The sequence below is a fragment of the Protomyctophum bolini genome, assembly GCF_963924005.1.
Source record: "Protomyctophum bolini genome assembly, chromosome: 2".
In the NCBI taxonomy this organism is placed as follows: Eukaryota; Metazoa; Chordata; class Actinopteri; order Myctophiformes; family Myctophidae; genus Protomyctophum; species Protomyctophum bolini.
The window spans coordinates 18,665,530-18,680,538 of NC_137863.1; the positions used below are offsets into that span (position 1 = coordinate 18,665,530).

General features: G+C 44.9%; 1 protein-coding gene across 1 annotated transcript in view; it reads right to left on the reverse strand.

Moving 5' to 3' along the window:
- Positions 1–15,009, reverse strand: part of atxn7 (ataxin 7) — a 38,996-nt gene that overhangs the window by 2,813 nt on the left and 21,174 nt on the right. Inside the window, exons 6-10 of the mRNA XM_080776146.1 lie at positions 8,217–8,490; positions 6,755–7,101; positions 5,864–5,946; positions 3,535–3,806; positions 813–1,005 (exon numbers count right to left, since the gene is read on the reverse strand). Coding sequence (XP_080632272.1) covers positions 813–1,005; positions 3,535–3,806; positions 5,864–5,946; positions 6,755–7,101; positions 8,217–8,490 — 1,169 coding nt within the window. The remainder of the gene's footprint in view (positions 1–812; positions 1,006–3,534; positions 3,807–5,863; positions 5,947–6,754; positions 7,102–8,216; positions 8,491–15,009) is intronic.

Sequence of the window (15,009 nt, forward strand, 5' to 3'; positions counted from 1 at the left end):
CATCAATAGCTACGTTACATTTGTGTTTGTCAAATTAAATAAAACTATTCGGGAACCAGAACTCAGAACAAACAAGGCATTTAACCCATTTAGACCCGAGGCCGATCCTAAAAAAACATCCTGACAGTTTTCTGACGCCTCCCATTGAAAGTTAATAGGCGCGTCAGCCGCTCCCGATCTGAAAAAAAGGCCTTAACAGTGTTCTGACAAACTTATACCATCTTTGTCAGGTGGAAAACCGTTTCAAGATTCAAATTAGCAAAAGTAGCAGATCTTCAAGAGCTTTCAGATCTGCTAACTTTTGAGTCACACTTCACTGTAGTTTGATCAAGTACCATCATTTACAAAAAGTTGGATAGGAGGTTTCCACCTGACAGCAACGATATATATACACCCTATACCAACATCTAAAATGACACCATGCTTTCTTTCCCTGGATGTTATGGCTGTCACGATTACAAATTTAAGTTGACGATTGTCAGAAATAATTGCGATAATACTAACTGTGTTTTTGGCAATAAAGATAGGAATAGTGAATACAATGAGTTTCTTTTTTTTATAATTGCAAACTAAATGTAAATAACGTAAAAAACGTAAATACAAATAAATTAGTGAAATTAGTGTATTCTTTCATTTTTTTAATAGCTGATCTACCAGCTTACAACACGTCACAAAGCGATGTAGCATGAAAACAATTGACTTATGCAAAATAACTGTTTCTCAAATAATTGTGACTTAAAGCATGTCACAATTCTGTAATAATCATAAAACATCATAATGGCTTAATCACAGGAGTCTGACTGTGTACTTACAGCTGCCGGCCGTGGGTGATAACCTGAATAGTGGCAGTCCAGTTTGTCCGAGCCCTCTTCCCGCTCGTCGTTCTCCCCCTCGTCGCTCGAGGGACGGGAGACGCCTTCGGGGGCAGTTGGGGGATGGTGCGTCGACTCGTGGACTAACGAGGGGTCTCCGGGAGGACCCCCACCTCCGTGACAGCTGTTTAGTCTGACAGGGTAGAGGGAAAGAGAGGTATGGTGAGGATTAGTCACCTGATCTTACTGCAAGTCGTTCAGATCGAACCTCGGGGACAAGACTGACAGATTTCTAGCATTTGTCTTTTTCCACCAGTGCCATTGCGTGAATATGCATTGCTCCTGTACGGTTCACACGTCACATGTGATGCAACCTGGAAGGAAACCATTCTGAAACTCAATGTTCAACTGTGATGTTCTATCCTACGTAAAGCCTGTCCATGTGGTAATTATGCCCATGAGCGACGCATACACAGTACACGTCACACGCGCGCACAGACTGCAGAGGACAATAGAGCGCCGCAGTCCCTCCCCCTTTCAGAAAAACGAGTGGCCCAGGAAATGAAACCCCAATGCATTCTCCCATCGGCACTTCTTATTTAATTTATTTAAAGACGGTTACGCCGCGGACAAAGCCAACTCGGATCGTGACAAACATGACAATGAACACAATGTTTTGGGCCGATCAAATAATTTATAAGACGAAAAACAAAACAAATAGTGTTGTCTCCTGACTTTCTTTTCTTCTTTCTAATGATTTGATCGGCCCAAAACATTGTGTTCATTGTCATGATTTGTCACGATCCGAGTTGGCTTTGTCCGTGGCGTAACCGTCTTTAAATAAATTAAAAAAGAAGTGCCGATGGGAGAATGCATTGGGGTTTCATTTCCTGGGCCACTCGTTTTTCTGAAAGGGGGAGGGACTGCGGCACTCTATAGAGCTGGGCTATTTCAGTTGCATATCTCTCGCAGCCTAATTAAAAATTTGAAAGGCACCGAATGTTGTCGTCTTATTCAGTAAAAGGTTTTGCATGTTAACATTAACCTTAAGCAGCGGCTTGTCGAGGATGTGGGGTTGACGAGTCACGCACAGCGGGTGGTTAAGAATGACGACTTCGTAGTGCACCACTGCTCTGTGCTCTCCCACATTTAGTGAAACCAGTCAGTCACACACACACACTACAAAATGCTACCAGATAAACCACCATCAGTGCTGCAGTTTAGAGGAAAGAAGGTGATAAATGCATGCCATCTTTTATAATAAAAAAATAAAGACTGAATGGCGTGGAGACTGACTATAGTCTACAAGAGAATAAAAAGGCAAAAGCCATCGGAGACTGTTGTGAAACACTTGATGATCCATGGTGATCTTGCATAGAAGTGGAGCGTAACGATCTATTTTCACCAGCAAAATGAAAATGTTTTTTTCTGTTTTCTGAGTTCAATACAAATATAATATAATTATGACAAAAAAAAAAACATTGCATGGATGCACCTGGGACGTATCCTCAGTTATGTATCCTGAGGTCAACGGGGTTTCAGGTCTCTCAACATCATACCCCTCACTCAGGCGACTCATGTGCAAGAGGTAAACTTCTGGCACATGTAATATATCAGTATATGCACCGGCAAATAATCGGATATCGGTAAGGTTGGGCGATATGCCAATTTTATTCAATCGCCTATCGTCTGACCAAGAATCGGCGATTAACGATGTATTCGTGTCATAAAAGTAAAGTGAGAACAGCTCACTGCAGGTCGCAAAAAGCCAGATCTACAAGCTCTGAAGGCACCGCCTCCTGCCTGTTTTTGCAGCTCTGTTCGCTACGCGTTGAGAGCTTGTAGATCCGTCTGTTTTTGCAGCACAACTGCGCAGCCACAGGGTAACAAAATAAGAAATAAGTTTAGATGAAGTGAAGTTGGAACGGACAAGCAGCTGCAAGCTAAGCTATCACAACCACTGGCTGGTGACAGTGTTAAACATGTAGCCTGCCTGCCCTAGTAACGTCTCCTGGAGAAGTCTTGCCTCCCCGCACCGGCGTTGGAGGCTCAGAGGCGCGCCCACATGCTGCTGCTGATCCACAGGCTCTCAAGGCGCCGCGTCCTGCCTGTTTCTGCAGCACCGTTCGCTACGCGTTGAGAGCTTGTAGATCTGTCTATTTTTGCAGCGCTGGTGTCGGGGTTCGTTCACGTTGTCAATAAAAAAATAACTTGGATTACAGGCGGAGATGCAGTTCAGTGGGTTGAGTCAGTAGCTACACGCTAAGCTAACGCTAAGCTAACGATCCCCAAGCCTATACAGTATAGGCTCAGACACGAGACAGCATTGTCGTTCTGTTGTGACTGTATATTATTAAACTGCATGCGTCTGGACTCCGGAGCGTAAACAACATGTAGGCTACAGTACAGTAACAGTAGCCTTCCTCGGCTCGGTCCCTCGGCTCACACTGTGAGTCACTGAGAGCAACTGAGCATCACGGCTGCGGGGACTCAGTGGGACCATACCATTATAACTGCCGCTGTTACTACTTTCCTGGCCCAAATTGATTCACATGTTGCTCACACTTAAAGGTTAAAAATCGTCCCGAAAAATCGCCTAATAAAAATATTCGGCGATTGGATTTGTATATTCGCGATTGACGATGTATTCGTATCGTCACCCAACCCTAGATATCAGTCAATATAATTTCAATATTGTGCATCTCTAGCGTTAAGTTCTTACCGTGGAAGACCAGAGTTGTGAGGTTTGGGCTTTCCGAATGGCAAAGGCTTAGTGGCGTCTGGTGCAGGGCCGTTGCCGTGGGCCACCTGGTGGGGATCGTGGGCAGAGGAGAGGCGGGGCGAGGGGTGGGGTTCCCTGAGAGCGGGGGTGGGCTGGGAATGGGGCGGGTGGTGGATCTCCCGTTCCCGGGCTCTGTTCTTGTGCTCAGCCAGCAGCGTGTCAAAGCGCTTCCTCCGCCCAGGCACCGCTCTCCGCTGGCTTAAGGAATGTGTCTGTGAGGGGTTAGTAGAGGACAAGAGGTCAAGATAAGGTGCACGCGTAGCTGTAGTGCGTTTTCCCCCATAGACATAGAAAGGTAGACGCCTCATTGGCCGCTGCAATTCATTGGAGTGACACTGAGGGCGGTGTTAAATGGCGCATCCCCGGCGTCCAGTCATGTGACTCACGTCCCTTAATTTCATTACTTTCCTTAACACCAACGCGGAAGCTTGCCCCAGAGCCGAAGGAGGCGTCTGCCTTTCTATGTCTATGGTTTTAGCCCCTCATTTACTAAAAGAATATATTAGGACCGATTCTGGATCATCAATATTTTACGGCAGACGTTATGCCAATTAATTCCTCCCCACTCACGTTTCTGTGTTGTATCTTACTGACTCACCTGCCAGAGAGGAGCCCCCACCGGGAAGATGTAGAGCCTTAATTCTAATTAGGGTTGGGATTCGGAAACCGGGTCCATTTCAGACCCGGTTCCGACATTGCGGATCTGGAGCCGGTTCCATCGTTTTCGTATTAACTGTTCCCCAAACGGTTCTCATCAGTCGTCATTTAGCTCCGCTGTGTCTGTGCATGCATGCAAGCAGAGCCTGAGGTGACGTCACCCCACCTACATGAGTGTGTGGGGTCGGGGAGGATACGCCCACTGTTCTGTGCATTCAGCGACCGCCGCGGAGCGAGTGGGACAGTATGTCGAAGAGATCTCCAAAGTGTGGTTAACAGAGTGGGAAATGACTCTGAGGCTGAACACGCAAAGTGCAAAAATTGCGATGCTATAGTTCCCTGCAAAGGTTGTTGCAACTTGTAGGCTACCAGTTGCACCACATCCACGAGGAAACATCTCAAAATCAATATGCCTACACGAGTCCACAACTCGTTAAATATAGCCAAATCAATTTGTCTGCACTTATTTTTTACAATTTATAAGAAACTCAACTGCTTTTGATTTGTCTCTAAATTAATCGCGTGACTGTTGAGCCCAGCGTTTAGGTGCATATACCTCCATAGATTGATTACTTTATAAACAGTTTGCAGAAAAAAGCACAGGAACGTAGCCTACAGTTCAATACAAGGTCTGCTAAAAGGATTTTATAATCCAAGAAAGCACTATTTGTTTCCATTAGGGTAAGGGGTCCTTCATATTAAATTAATCTGAACATTAAAGACAACATTTGTCACCACAACAATATCATTATTGCAATGTGTATGTACTGTATATTTAATATACAGTACAAATTGCAATATACAGTACAAATTGCAATATACAGTACAAATTGCAACAATGATATTGTTGTGGTGGCTAGCTGGTGGTGGTGAAAAATAATAGTGCCACCTCATAATTGTAAAGAGCATTTGCAATAATTTAATTAATGAATTTGTGTTTATTATGTACTTTATTAGGTTAGTTATAATATCAGGAAAAAAAGGGAAAAAATTATATTGGGATCCGTTAAGGGAACCGTTAGGAACCGGAACCGTTAAGAGGGATCCGGGAAGGATTCGGAACCGTTAAAATCCTAACGAATCCCAACCCTAATTCTAATACTCCCAACCAACACTCCCTGCCGACAGGTGCCGCCCCACCCCGTACAAATACATGCAGACACCGGCCCCTGCCTGGCTTCCCTCCCTATTGACACTCGACAAAGCCGGTATGCACCACGGTGAATTCTAACACACAACCTCTGCGGTGGTGGGGCAGATACTTTACCACTGCACCACCCGAGTGCCTTAATGTGTTAAGTAATTAATTACCGTGCTCATTTGATTTAAAACCGGCCTTGCCAACAGCAAAGGTTCAAAATCAGTGGAGAGAAGCATCCTCTTCAAACCCAACATGGCAGACAACAGATCAAATGGTTAAAAAATAGGTACCCCAGGGATGCCTCACATTGGGTACCTTGCGTAATTCAAAAAGGTACCACATGTGGCGAGGGGAAAAGTCTGCTACTTCATCGAGTGCATTGTTGAAGGCTTGCAAAAAGCTACCGTATGTTAAGTTGCTCTTTTAAACAACGAGGCCTCATACAGAGAGAAGGAACGGGCAGATTATTACCTTGCATGTGAGGGATCTTGTGCATGGTTTCCGAGCTGTCATATCCACAACGCCACAGTGGATATCTGGCTGGAACTCTCGTTCTGATGGCGAAAGGGTGAGCAAGAGATTGAGCAACATGGGAGGGACAACGTAATGAACAGGCATTGCAACATATCTGCTGCTGCCCCACACACACACACACACACACACACACACACACACACACACACACACACGATGCTCAGGAAGGACTTTGGATAATATCAGCTTTTAACCACTTCAACCCTCAGTAGGAATTGGCCAAAAATAGCAGACAAGCGGCTACTATAAGAGATTTGGTGTGAATGTTGCAAATTGCGTGCAGTTTATCAAGTCTAGATGGTTTATGTGGTTAAAAGCTCTGAGATCCAAAATCAGAAAATATGACATTTCGGAATGTGATATGTAAGGAAAAAAGAAAGGAAAAACATTGTGCAGGGTAAAAAAAATAACATTCTAAAAGATTGAATGACGGGAAAAAAAGGGAAAAAAAGGCAGATAACAAAACCAGAGTGAGATCCAGTGTAAAATACTGGTAGCTGGATTCTTTCTAAGGAAATCACTGGATTCTTTCAAATCTAGCTTTAAAACCATCTACAGGAGAGCACAAGGGGAAGGACGCCAATGAAAATTCCTATAGAAAGGAGGTGTTCACATTCGTTTTCCCTTTTTCTCAGTGGTCTGCATTTGTTGATGACATGTATACTTTTATACTACGTGGATGAATTGAATATATATAGGTCAAGGACTATACTGGAAACAAGTGTCCAGGGCATTTTTGCGTTATCCTTTTAGCCTTAATGTCTTGACTGTACCTCGTGCCAGTTGACTATTAAAGTATTCAATCAATCAAATCCTCTCAGTCCTGACCTGACAGTCTCTTGTAGAGGTGACGTCTGCTACTGGCGCTGCTGTCCTGCTTCTTGTCCGACAGGACCGAGAGAGAGTGGCCCTTGCCATTGGGGATCTGGCCCGGGGCCAGCACAGGAGGCTTTGGTATGGAGGGACAGTTAAGGCCTGGCTTGAGGGCTGATGACGACGACGAGGTGGAGGAGGAGTTGGGGGCGGTAGTGTTGGAGCTCACAGTGGTGCTGGAGGAGGGCGTGGAGGAGGTGGTGGTGGTGGAGCCGGTGGCGGGGGCCGAGGGAGCCTGCGTCAGCTTCGCCGTCGCGTCCGACTTCAGGTGCATCCTCTCCACCTTGACGGCTGGGGTGGGACTGAGGGGGACAGAGAGAGACGGGAGAACAACATTGATGTTAAGGTGATGTTTGTAGCTGATCGGGATTAACCCATTTAGACCCGAGGACGATTCTTAAACAAAAATAAAAATCAGCGATCCGGTTTGATATCAATAATAAAGCGGAATCAGTTGCTGGTTGGATTCCTTCTGACGGAACTTTGCGCCACGAGCAGTTAAACCGTTAAAAAATGTCTTCTAAATCCTAAACGTTTTCTGAAATTCCTATGTTTCTGTATCAGTGGTGCTCAATAATTTATGTCAAAGACCGCAAAAATTATATGTAATCGGCCACCGACCCCCATCTGAAAATATCTTATTCCAGGAACTCCTCAGAAGCAAAGATTTGAGTTAAAAACGTTTGCTCTGAAAGAATATACATTCAAAGATTTGTGCCGCATTCACGATTAAAAAAAAAATATCAGACATACATGCTCGTAGCGTGGCACTCGGTGCTGAGGTATGGGCTTGTAGATCTGCTATTTTTCAATAGCTAATGCTTAAAACACCAAAGAATGGGTTAAGGTGATGTTTGTAGCTGATCGGGATTGAAACATTTTTTGTGTGGGCAGATGCTGAATGCCAGGTAGAACCAAAAATCAAGGTCTTTTACAGTTCCCTTGACGGGAGATTCAAATTTACATCTGGAAGGCCAGATGAGGGAAGCGGTCAAGATGAAGCGGTCGAGGATATCTAACACAGGGAACTTGATAACGCAAAGTGCAGTGATCGAGGGATTTGGGAGGCAGAAGGGCGTTTGAGAATGACTGATCTAGGAATAAGTAACATTTACATTAATAATTGTTAAAGTTCAGCTAAGTTAGAAAAAAAAATTAAATCGTACAATAACAGTATAAATCAACTGAAGCATTCAGAGGACAAAATAATTGATTACTGTACATATGTGATAAATTAAGTGGTATCGGAATGGCATAGACTGGCATACTCGCCAATACCAGCAGTTGAGGCAGTATCGGCAGCTTTTCCGACACCAGTTTTGGTATCTCTCTTTAGGTATCGAAACAACTCTATGCTGAACTTCAGCCACAGAGTAATGCTGCTTCTAGGTGCTTTGGTTTGCATGGAGATACGTACATCTTGTCTGGCTGCAGCACCCTGAAGGGGGGGAAGTGGGTCCTTCGCTGGATGCCTGGCTTCTCTTTGGCTGGTTTGAGGAGTTTTGAGTTGGGGAGGGTTGCGGCGGAAACGCTGGCGCCGGCTGTGGAGGGTCGTCCCTGGACCCCTCCGGCTTGGACCCCGGGCCCCGTGCTCAGCCCGGGCGCGGCCACGAGGCCACCGCTCCGGTTCCGGGCCGACAGAGGGAAGGCTGATGCGGGGGTTGGCTTTACAGCCGAGCTGTGTCTTCTCTCTGCGGAGACAGGGGAGAAGAATGAAAACACACGGCTTATTGATTGATTGATGGATTTAATATTGTATTGACGATTTGCAAAAGTCCAACAATTTTAAGGATGCCACTCACGAGAGAGACATAACAGAGCTAAGGAGAGAGCAAATTGAAACCCTCGGGGCAAGGCACCCAGGGGACAAATTTAGCTAAGACCAATTAGGATTTCGGGGGAGCCATGATTTAAGTCAGCTTTAAACTTGAATGGGGAGTTTAGAACGGTCATGGCTGTTTTCAGAACATTCCACTAAATATAGTCAGTCAGTCAAACACCAAGACAACCCTTAACAGGAAAAAGCAGCTTGCCTCAACAACAAAGTAGTACAAAGGATTTGCAATACAATCCAACTAAAAAAGAACTAGTAGCCCTTGGCGTTGAAAGAGAGCTTGATTCTCAGCCATTTGAGTAGAGCAGCCACTGTAGAAAGTGACGCAATTCAACACTTGGAAAGCTTAGGACAACACTGAATTGAGAAAGGACAGACAGAAATAGCCTCAAAGGTGATACGGGGCCAACTGCTCTCATTCAAAACGTGATATCTTTTACCCGCCCTTAGAAAAATAATGGTTGGCAGCGTCACCTCACCAGACATGGGCCATTCTTGTGCGTCGACAGGAGGGACTATAGATTACTCGGGTTAAAAGTATTCTAAGTAAAACAGACCCGAAATGCAACAGTACTTGGTACACTTGCTCTACACTACACCACATCTCTTTACCAAAAACAGCAGATCGGAGCTTGTAGATGTGGTATTCTTTTGCAGAACCCTCCAGAAGAGGCATGATAGGGCTCAAATACTAAAGGTATGCAGAATTAACAGAAAAACATGACAAGGGGTCATTTCACAACATTTTAGTCTAGATATAAAAATGTTTGGGTAACAATGTTGCCTGATCCGATACCAGCCATGCATGAGACAACAGAACAGGAAAATAAATCCGGAATGGCCATTTAAGAAAGACATTGTGCCAAAGTTTGTCTTGTTCTTAATTCAAAACCGCTGCAGCTTCCATGGGAACCTTGAACATTACAATAACAAGATGGACCTCGTGTCATTAGACGAGGGTCACGCCGACACACACAGACAGCCATGTTGCTCTGGCTATATGCGCGGAGAGACAGGTCCGTTGGAACAGAAACAGCTGGGGAGGGGGGCGGTCTTTACACACTGTCACAAATTAAGCCGACTTTAACCGATTTTGGCCTGACCTCGAAATGTAAAAAAAATCTTCTAAATCCTCCAGTTTTCTGAAATAAATGTTTTCACAATTTTTCAAAAATAGCAGACCTACAAGCTGTAAGTACGAGCTTGTAGATCTGCTATTTTTCAATAGCTAAATTATAACATAATGTTTGGGTTAAAGACTCTACACTATGTCACAAATTAAGCCGACTTTAAAGTGTAAAATATCAAAGGGATGAATGCGAATAGTGAATTTGTGAGCATGCGCATCAGGAGCATAGTAGAAAAAGAGTGTAATTATTTATTTTTGTGGGCTAGCATCTGGTGGGAGTCAGCAAGTGTAGGGCTGGGGCGGTAGTATGGAATGTTTATTACCACGGTGAAAAAGCAACGCATCACGGTGGTTAAGCCCATGACACGGCCACGTGTAAAGAGGAGTCATTTTATAGACTCAGCTTTTCTCTATGGCAACAAATTAACCAGACTTCAGTGTGTAAAACATCAAAGGGATGAATGCAAATAGTGAAAATGTGAGGATAATACGCCTCAGGAGCACGCGTTGATCATGGTCCAAAAGCGTGTTATTTATTTATTTTGTTGGGTAGCATCTATTCTGGTGGGAGACAGCTAGTGGTAAGGCTGGGACGCCATGGGGTGCATGGAATGTGTATTACCATGGTGAAGAAGCAATGCATCACGGAGGTCAAGACCCTCCGAGAAAGTGAGGTGAGGTATGGGCCACTATGGGGCTACTTTTTTACACACACACACACACACACACAGTGTCACACACACAAACCTCGTTCCTCCAAACTGGTGTGCTTTCGAGGCCGCCGGTGCCCCAACTCTTTTACATTTTACAACCTATCCGATTCATGGCGCAACACTCTCTTCCCCTCTCATTCCTCACTCCCTCCTTAGCAGCAGAACAGCCCCAGGCTTCTCTCTCCCTCCTGTTGCTTGCTCACTCCCCCACAGCCACAGCAGTCAACAGCGCGCCTGCATTGCAAGCTCACACCAGGAAAGCCCAGCGTGATGCAATCTCCCACAATGCTCTCTGCCGAGACACAAGAGGGGCAGAGAGCCCAATTTCAGTGGTCCTGAAGTGGTATTAAAAGACGAAGGAGAAAGATAAGCTGGAGGTATAGATGGAACAGGCGGAGTCTTATTGTTCCAATTCATTCAGTCAAGTTGGCTCGAAACTACATGGGGAAACCCTGGCAATGGGAGGGACAAAATTATACAGTATTGCAACTGTAGCTTGAATGTGGACCTTACTAGGCCAGTCACAATTATCACATTATCGCCTAATCACAACTATGTGAGATGACCGCAATTATCTAATCGTCATAATCGTTTGCATGATGAAAAGATTTTCAAACATTTCCCCCCAGAATAGAATAGCAGAAATATCAGATCTCCAAGCTTTTGTTTACGAAGCCTAAAAGCCAAACAGAGATGTAATTACTATACTATGTGTATTTCCGGACTATAAGCCGCAGCTTTTTACCCATGATTTGAACCCTGCGGCTTATACAACGGTGCGGCTAATCTATGGATTTTTACAGCTAACTCAGAGCCATCTAAGGCTCTGAGCTAACGTAACGGCCACTAGGGGGCCACCTGCGGTGTATAGTCCGGTGCGGCTTGTATACAGGATTTTCCCTAAATTTGGCTGGTGCGGCTTATATTCAGGTGCGCCTTATAGTCCGGAAATTACGGTATATGTTGTCAGACGGGTGGAAACCTGACAGACAGTTACTTTTCAGGATTCAAAAGTTGCAAAAGTAGCAGATCTACAAGCTCACATGCGGGCCCTGTTTTTGAGTGGCGCAACCATAGGGTGCAGCACTCCAATGCCCAGCTATGCGTGTCTCTGCCTGGCTGTGTCCCTGGGTCTGAGCATGGTAGTACCGGTTTCTCACCACCAAGTGTCGCTGTTGCGCAGCCTAACACACATACAAGTACAGTACAGCACCACTCACTTCAGATGGGTCTGATTTTTTTCTTTTCCAAAGTGACCATCTGCAGCTCTCAGACTAGACATTACTGCTTCATTCTAATACAGGATACACGCGTCATGTTTGCGACAGCTGAACCTCCCAGGATGCGACAACGTTACGCATGAGGATGATCCAACTTGGTCCAGAGCTTACTGTACATTCTTATTAATTTCACCCCTTTGTATTTTAGACAACACATCTATCAAATATCCAATGTTGCAGCAACAAACGGCATATTAAGGGGTATTCTAAAACGGCCAAATGAAAGGCTTTGTTCTTAAACCGTGGCTGGGAAAGAGACAACTAGGGAAAACACTATTTTTAACCCGTCAGACCCATCAAGGACCCCCAAAATGACCTGTATTTGGCAGCGGCCGGCGCCCCTCATCTAAAAATATTTTGTTCCGGGGACCCCAAGAAGCGAAGATTTCAGTTAAAATGTTAGCTAAAGAAAAAAAGAGAAATAGGGATTGGGAAACCACAAGGCAGTGGAAAAGACAGATGACTGACTGTTTTATCTGCATTTGAATGCTGTCCATCTTGTCGACTGTCTGTAATAAGATGGTTGGCTTCATTTGCCGCGTTCCAAGTAGTGGCATCAGCTACGCTACATATAAAAATACAGTCGCTGTGTCCAAGCAAGGCTTGTGATGCAAGCGCAATGCTATACTCATTTGTGTAAATATGATTTCACAGTACAATTGATCAAAACAGAACCGCAATCACATCAAGAGCACCCAGTAACAAAGGAAACTTTGAACACCCATCCTATCTCACGGCTGCGCCTGAACAAACGCGGCAATAAACCTGCTGTGCGCTCATCTGCGAAGACCATCTGATATACAGCATACTGAAAACATAGCACTAGCGGTCCATGTGTTATTTATCTCCATCGTCAAGGTCATGAATGTTACGCTTATTAGTGTTTTCATGACTTATTAATTTACTGGTTGGGGTTGTTTACAATTGCTCTGCAAACTTTGCCTGCGGCAGATCCAACTCAAGGAACACGTAATTCAAAAAATGTGTGCTTGTGTGTGCCGTCCAGGCAGCGTGCCTGTGTGAGCCGCGAGGAGAGGAGACAAGTCTTTGTTCCAACGGCTTCAGAAATGAATGCATAAAACAACGGCAGGCAGAGCTTGCAGCTTCCCAGACTCCAGTGGGTGTCAACCCTGCTGGGAGCTACCCGAGCAGAGAAGCTTCAAGCACAAAGACCTCGAGCGGGTCGACATCGGACGGGATTGTTTTCACGCAGGCAAACACGGTGGAATCATATGGCGAGGCACTGAAATCTCCATCATAGTGCGGCACGGGCCGCACGGCACACACAACACCTCATAGTGACATCTGAGAGAAGGAGCAGGTTGCCGTAAAATAAATAAATAAAGACAGCAAAAAAAGCAGCAGTAGACAGAGGGCTCCTACTGCGCTTAGCTGCATAGTGTAGTGCACCTGCCAGGGGAAAAAGTCAACTCTGGCGATCTGCACGATACCCAACGGTGTACACGATATTGACGCTTTATCTTTGCTGTTAATCTGGCGACACCAACTTAATTAATATCAATTAAGTAGGGCTGTGCTATGCCAAAGTGGGGGACATGTTTTAACCTATTCTGGGCGGGAACCCCTTTTGGTGTTAGCATCATGTTATGCTTTAGCCATTGAAAAATAGCAGATCTACAAGCTCATAGCATGCCACTCAGTGGCACACTATGAGCTTGTAGATCTGCTATTTTTTGGGGGGAAAAGAACGACTGACATAGAAACAGCTTTTTCAGAAAACTGTCAGGATGTAGAAGACATTTTTAGAATCTGATCTCAGGTCAAAATGGGTTAATATGATAACCAGAGGACCTCCTCCCGATAAATGTCTCAAGCTCTGTATGAGTAATCACAGTCATGTCAACAGTCATGTCTAGTTGACATGGGGCGTCAGTGGCTCAGGAGGTGGAGCGGCTGCTTTGGGAATCGGAGGGGTTCCCGGTTCAATCCCCCCTGGGTTTAGTCCTTGAGCAAGACACTGAACCCCTAACTGCTCCCTATGAGCAGCTTGGTGTCTCGCATGATTTGCGTTATAAAAGCACTTAGGATGGCACTATAGAAATGCACCATTTAGAAGTGGACTGGACTGCAGAGTCAGTGGCTTTCACACATGCACTGTAACCTGGAATTAATCTAGACGGGAGCACAAATCTCTGAGTCAGTAGAACCTGACGTACAATGGAAGCTTCCTCGAGTTAAGTACGTGTAATGTCCGAATGGAAAAGGCCGTTAGCCCAGTGAACATTTACATGGAGCAAGTGGGCGTGTGGATGATACTTATATTGTTGATAGAAAAGCCTCTTCTCCTGTGAGACGTTTGGACTTTGGAGAGAGATGCAAAACAAATAACACAAAAGAAAAAAGCATTAATTTGGCCTTTTTCAATTAGCGAGGATATATTCACTGATTGAACATCATAAGTGAAACATTGTTAAAACAACGCTTGACTACTGCACACTCGTCTGTAGTGTACATAAGAGACCAATGGTATTTGTCTAGCTTTGGAGGACATCTTGTTTTGATAAGGTTGTAGCTGGCTGTCTACATCAGGCCTACAACAGTATGTGTTTTGCATGGGTGCATCAAGGGCACACTGCATGGCACGCACTCTGCTGCGTTCTGTGGAAGGAAACGAATAAAAGATAATGACCATTGAACTTCAACCTCTCCCTCACATTTTTAACCCGTTTAGACCTACCATCGATTCTACAACTGTCTCCTGACAGTTGTGTTCAAAAAGTTTCATGTCAAGGACCCCCCAACTGAAAATATTGTTCCAGGGACCACCCCAGAAGCAACGATTTCAGTTAAAAACATTCACTCTGAAATATATATTCAAAGATATGTGCCTCATTTTTACGATTAAAAATAAATATTTTGCTATGAGCTTGAGCTTGTATATCTGCTATTTTTCAATAGCTAAATTATAACATAATGTTTAATACACCAAAAGGGGTTCCCGCCCAAAATGGGTTAAGTGGGAGTAGCAAACATGTGCGTTTACTACCAAATATTGAAGTTCAATCTGATGAATGCATGCAGGTCTTGTCCAGATGTTAGTGATTTGGATTCATCAGGGCCAGAGGTATCCTTGATCAGGGCCAGAGGTATGGTAATGCTATTTGGAGTGGCGTTTGTTGTTGACAGCAGTGGTGGTGATGACAGCCCTGCTGGGAGCCACGCGTTGCTGTGCTTCCCTCTAGTGGCCCACCCCGTTACTACTGTTTACGCTGCAGGAAATGACTCCACACTCC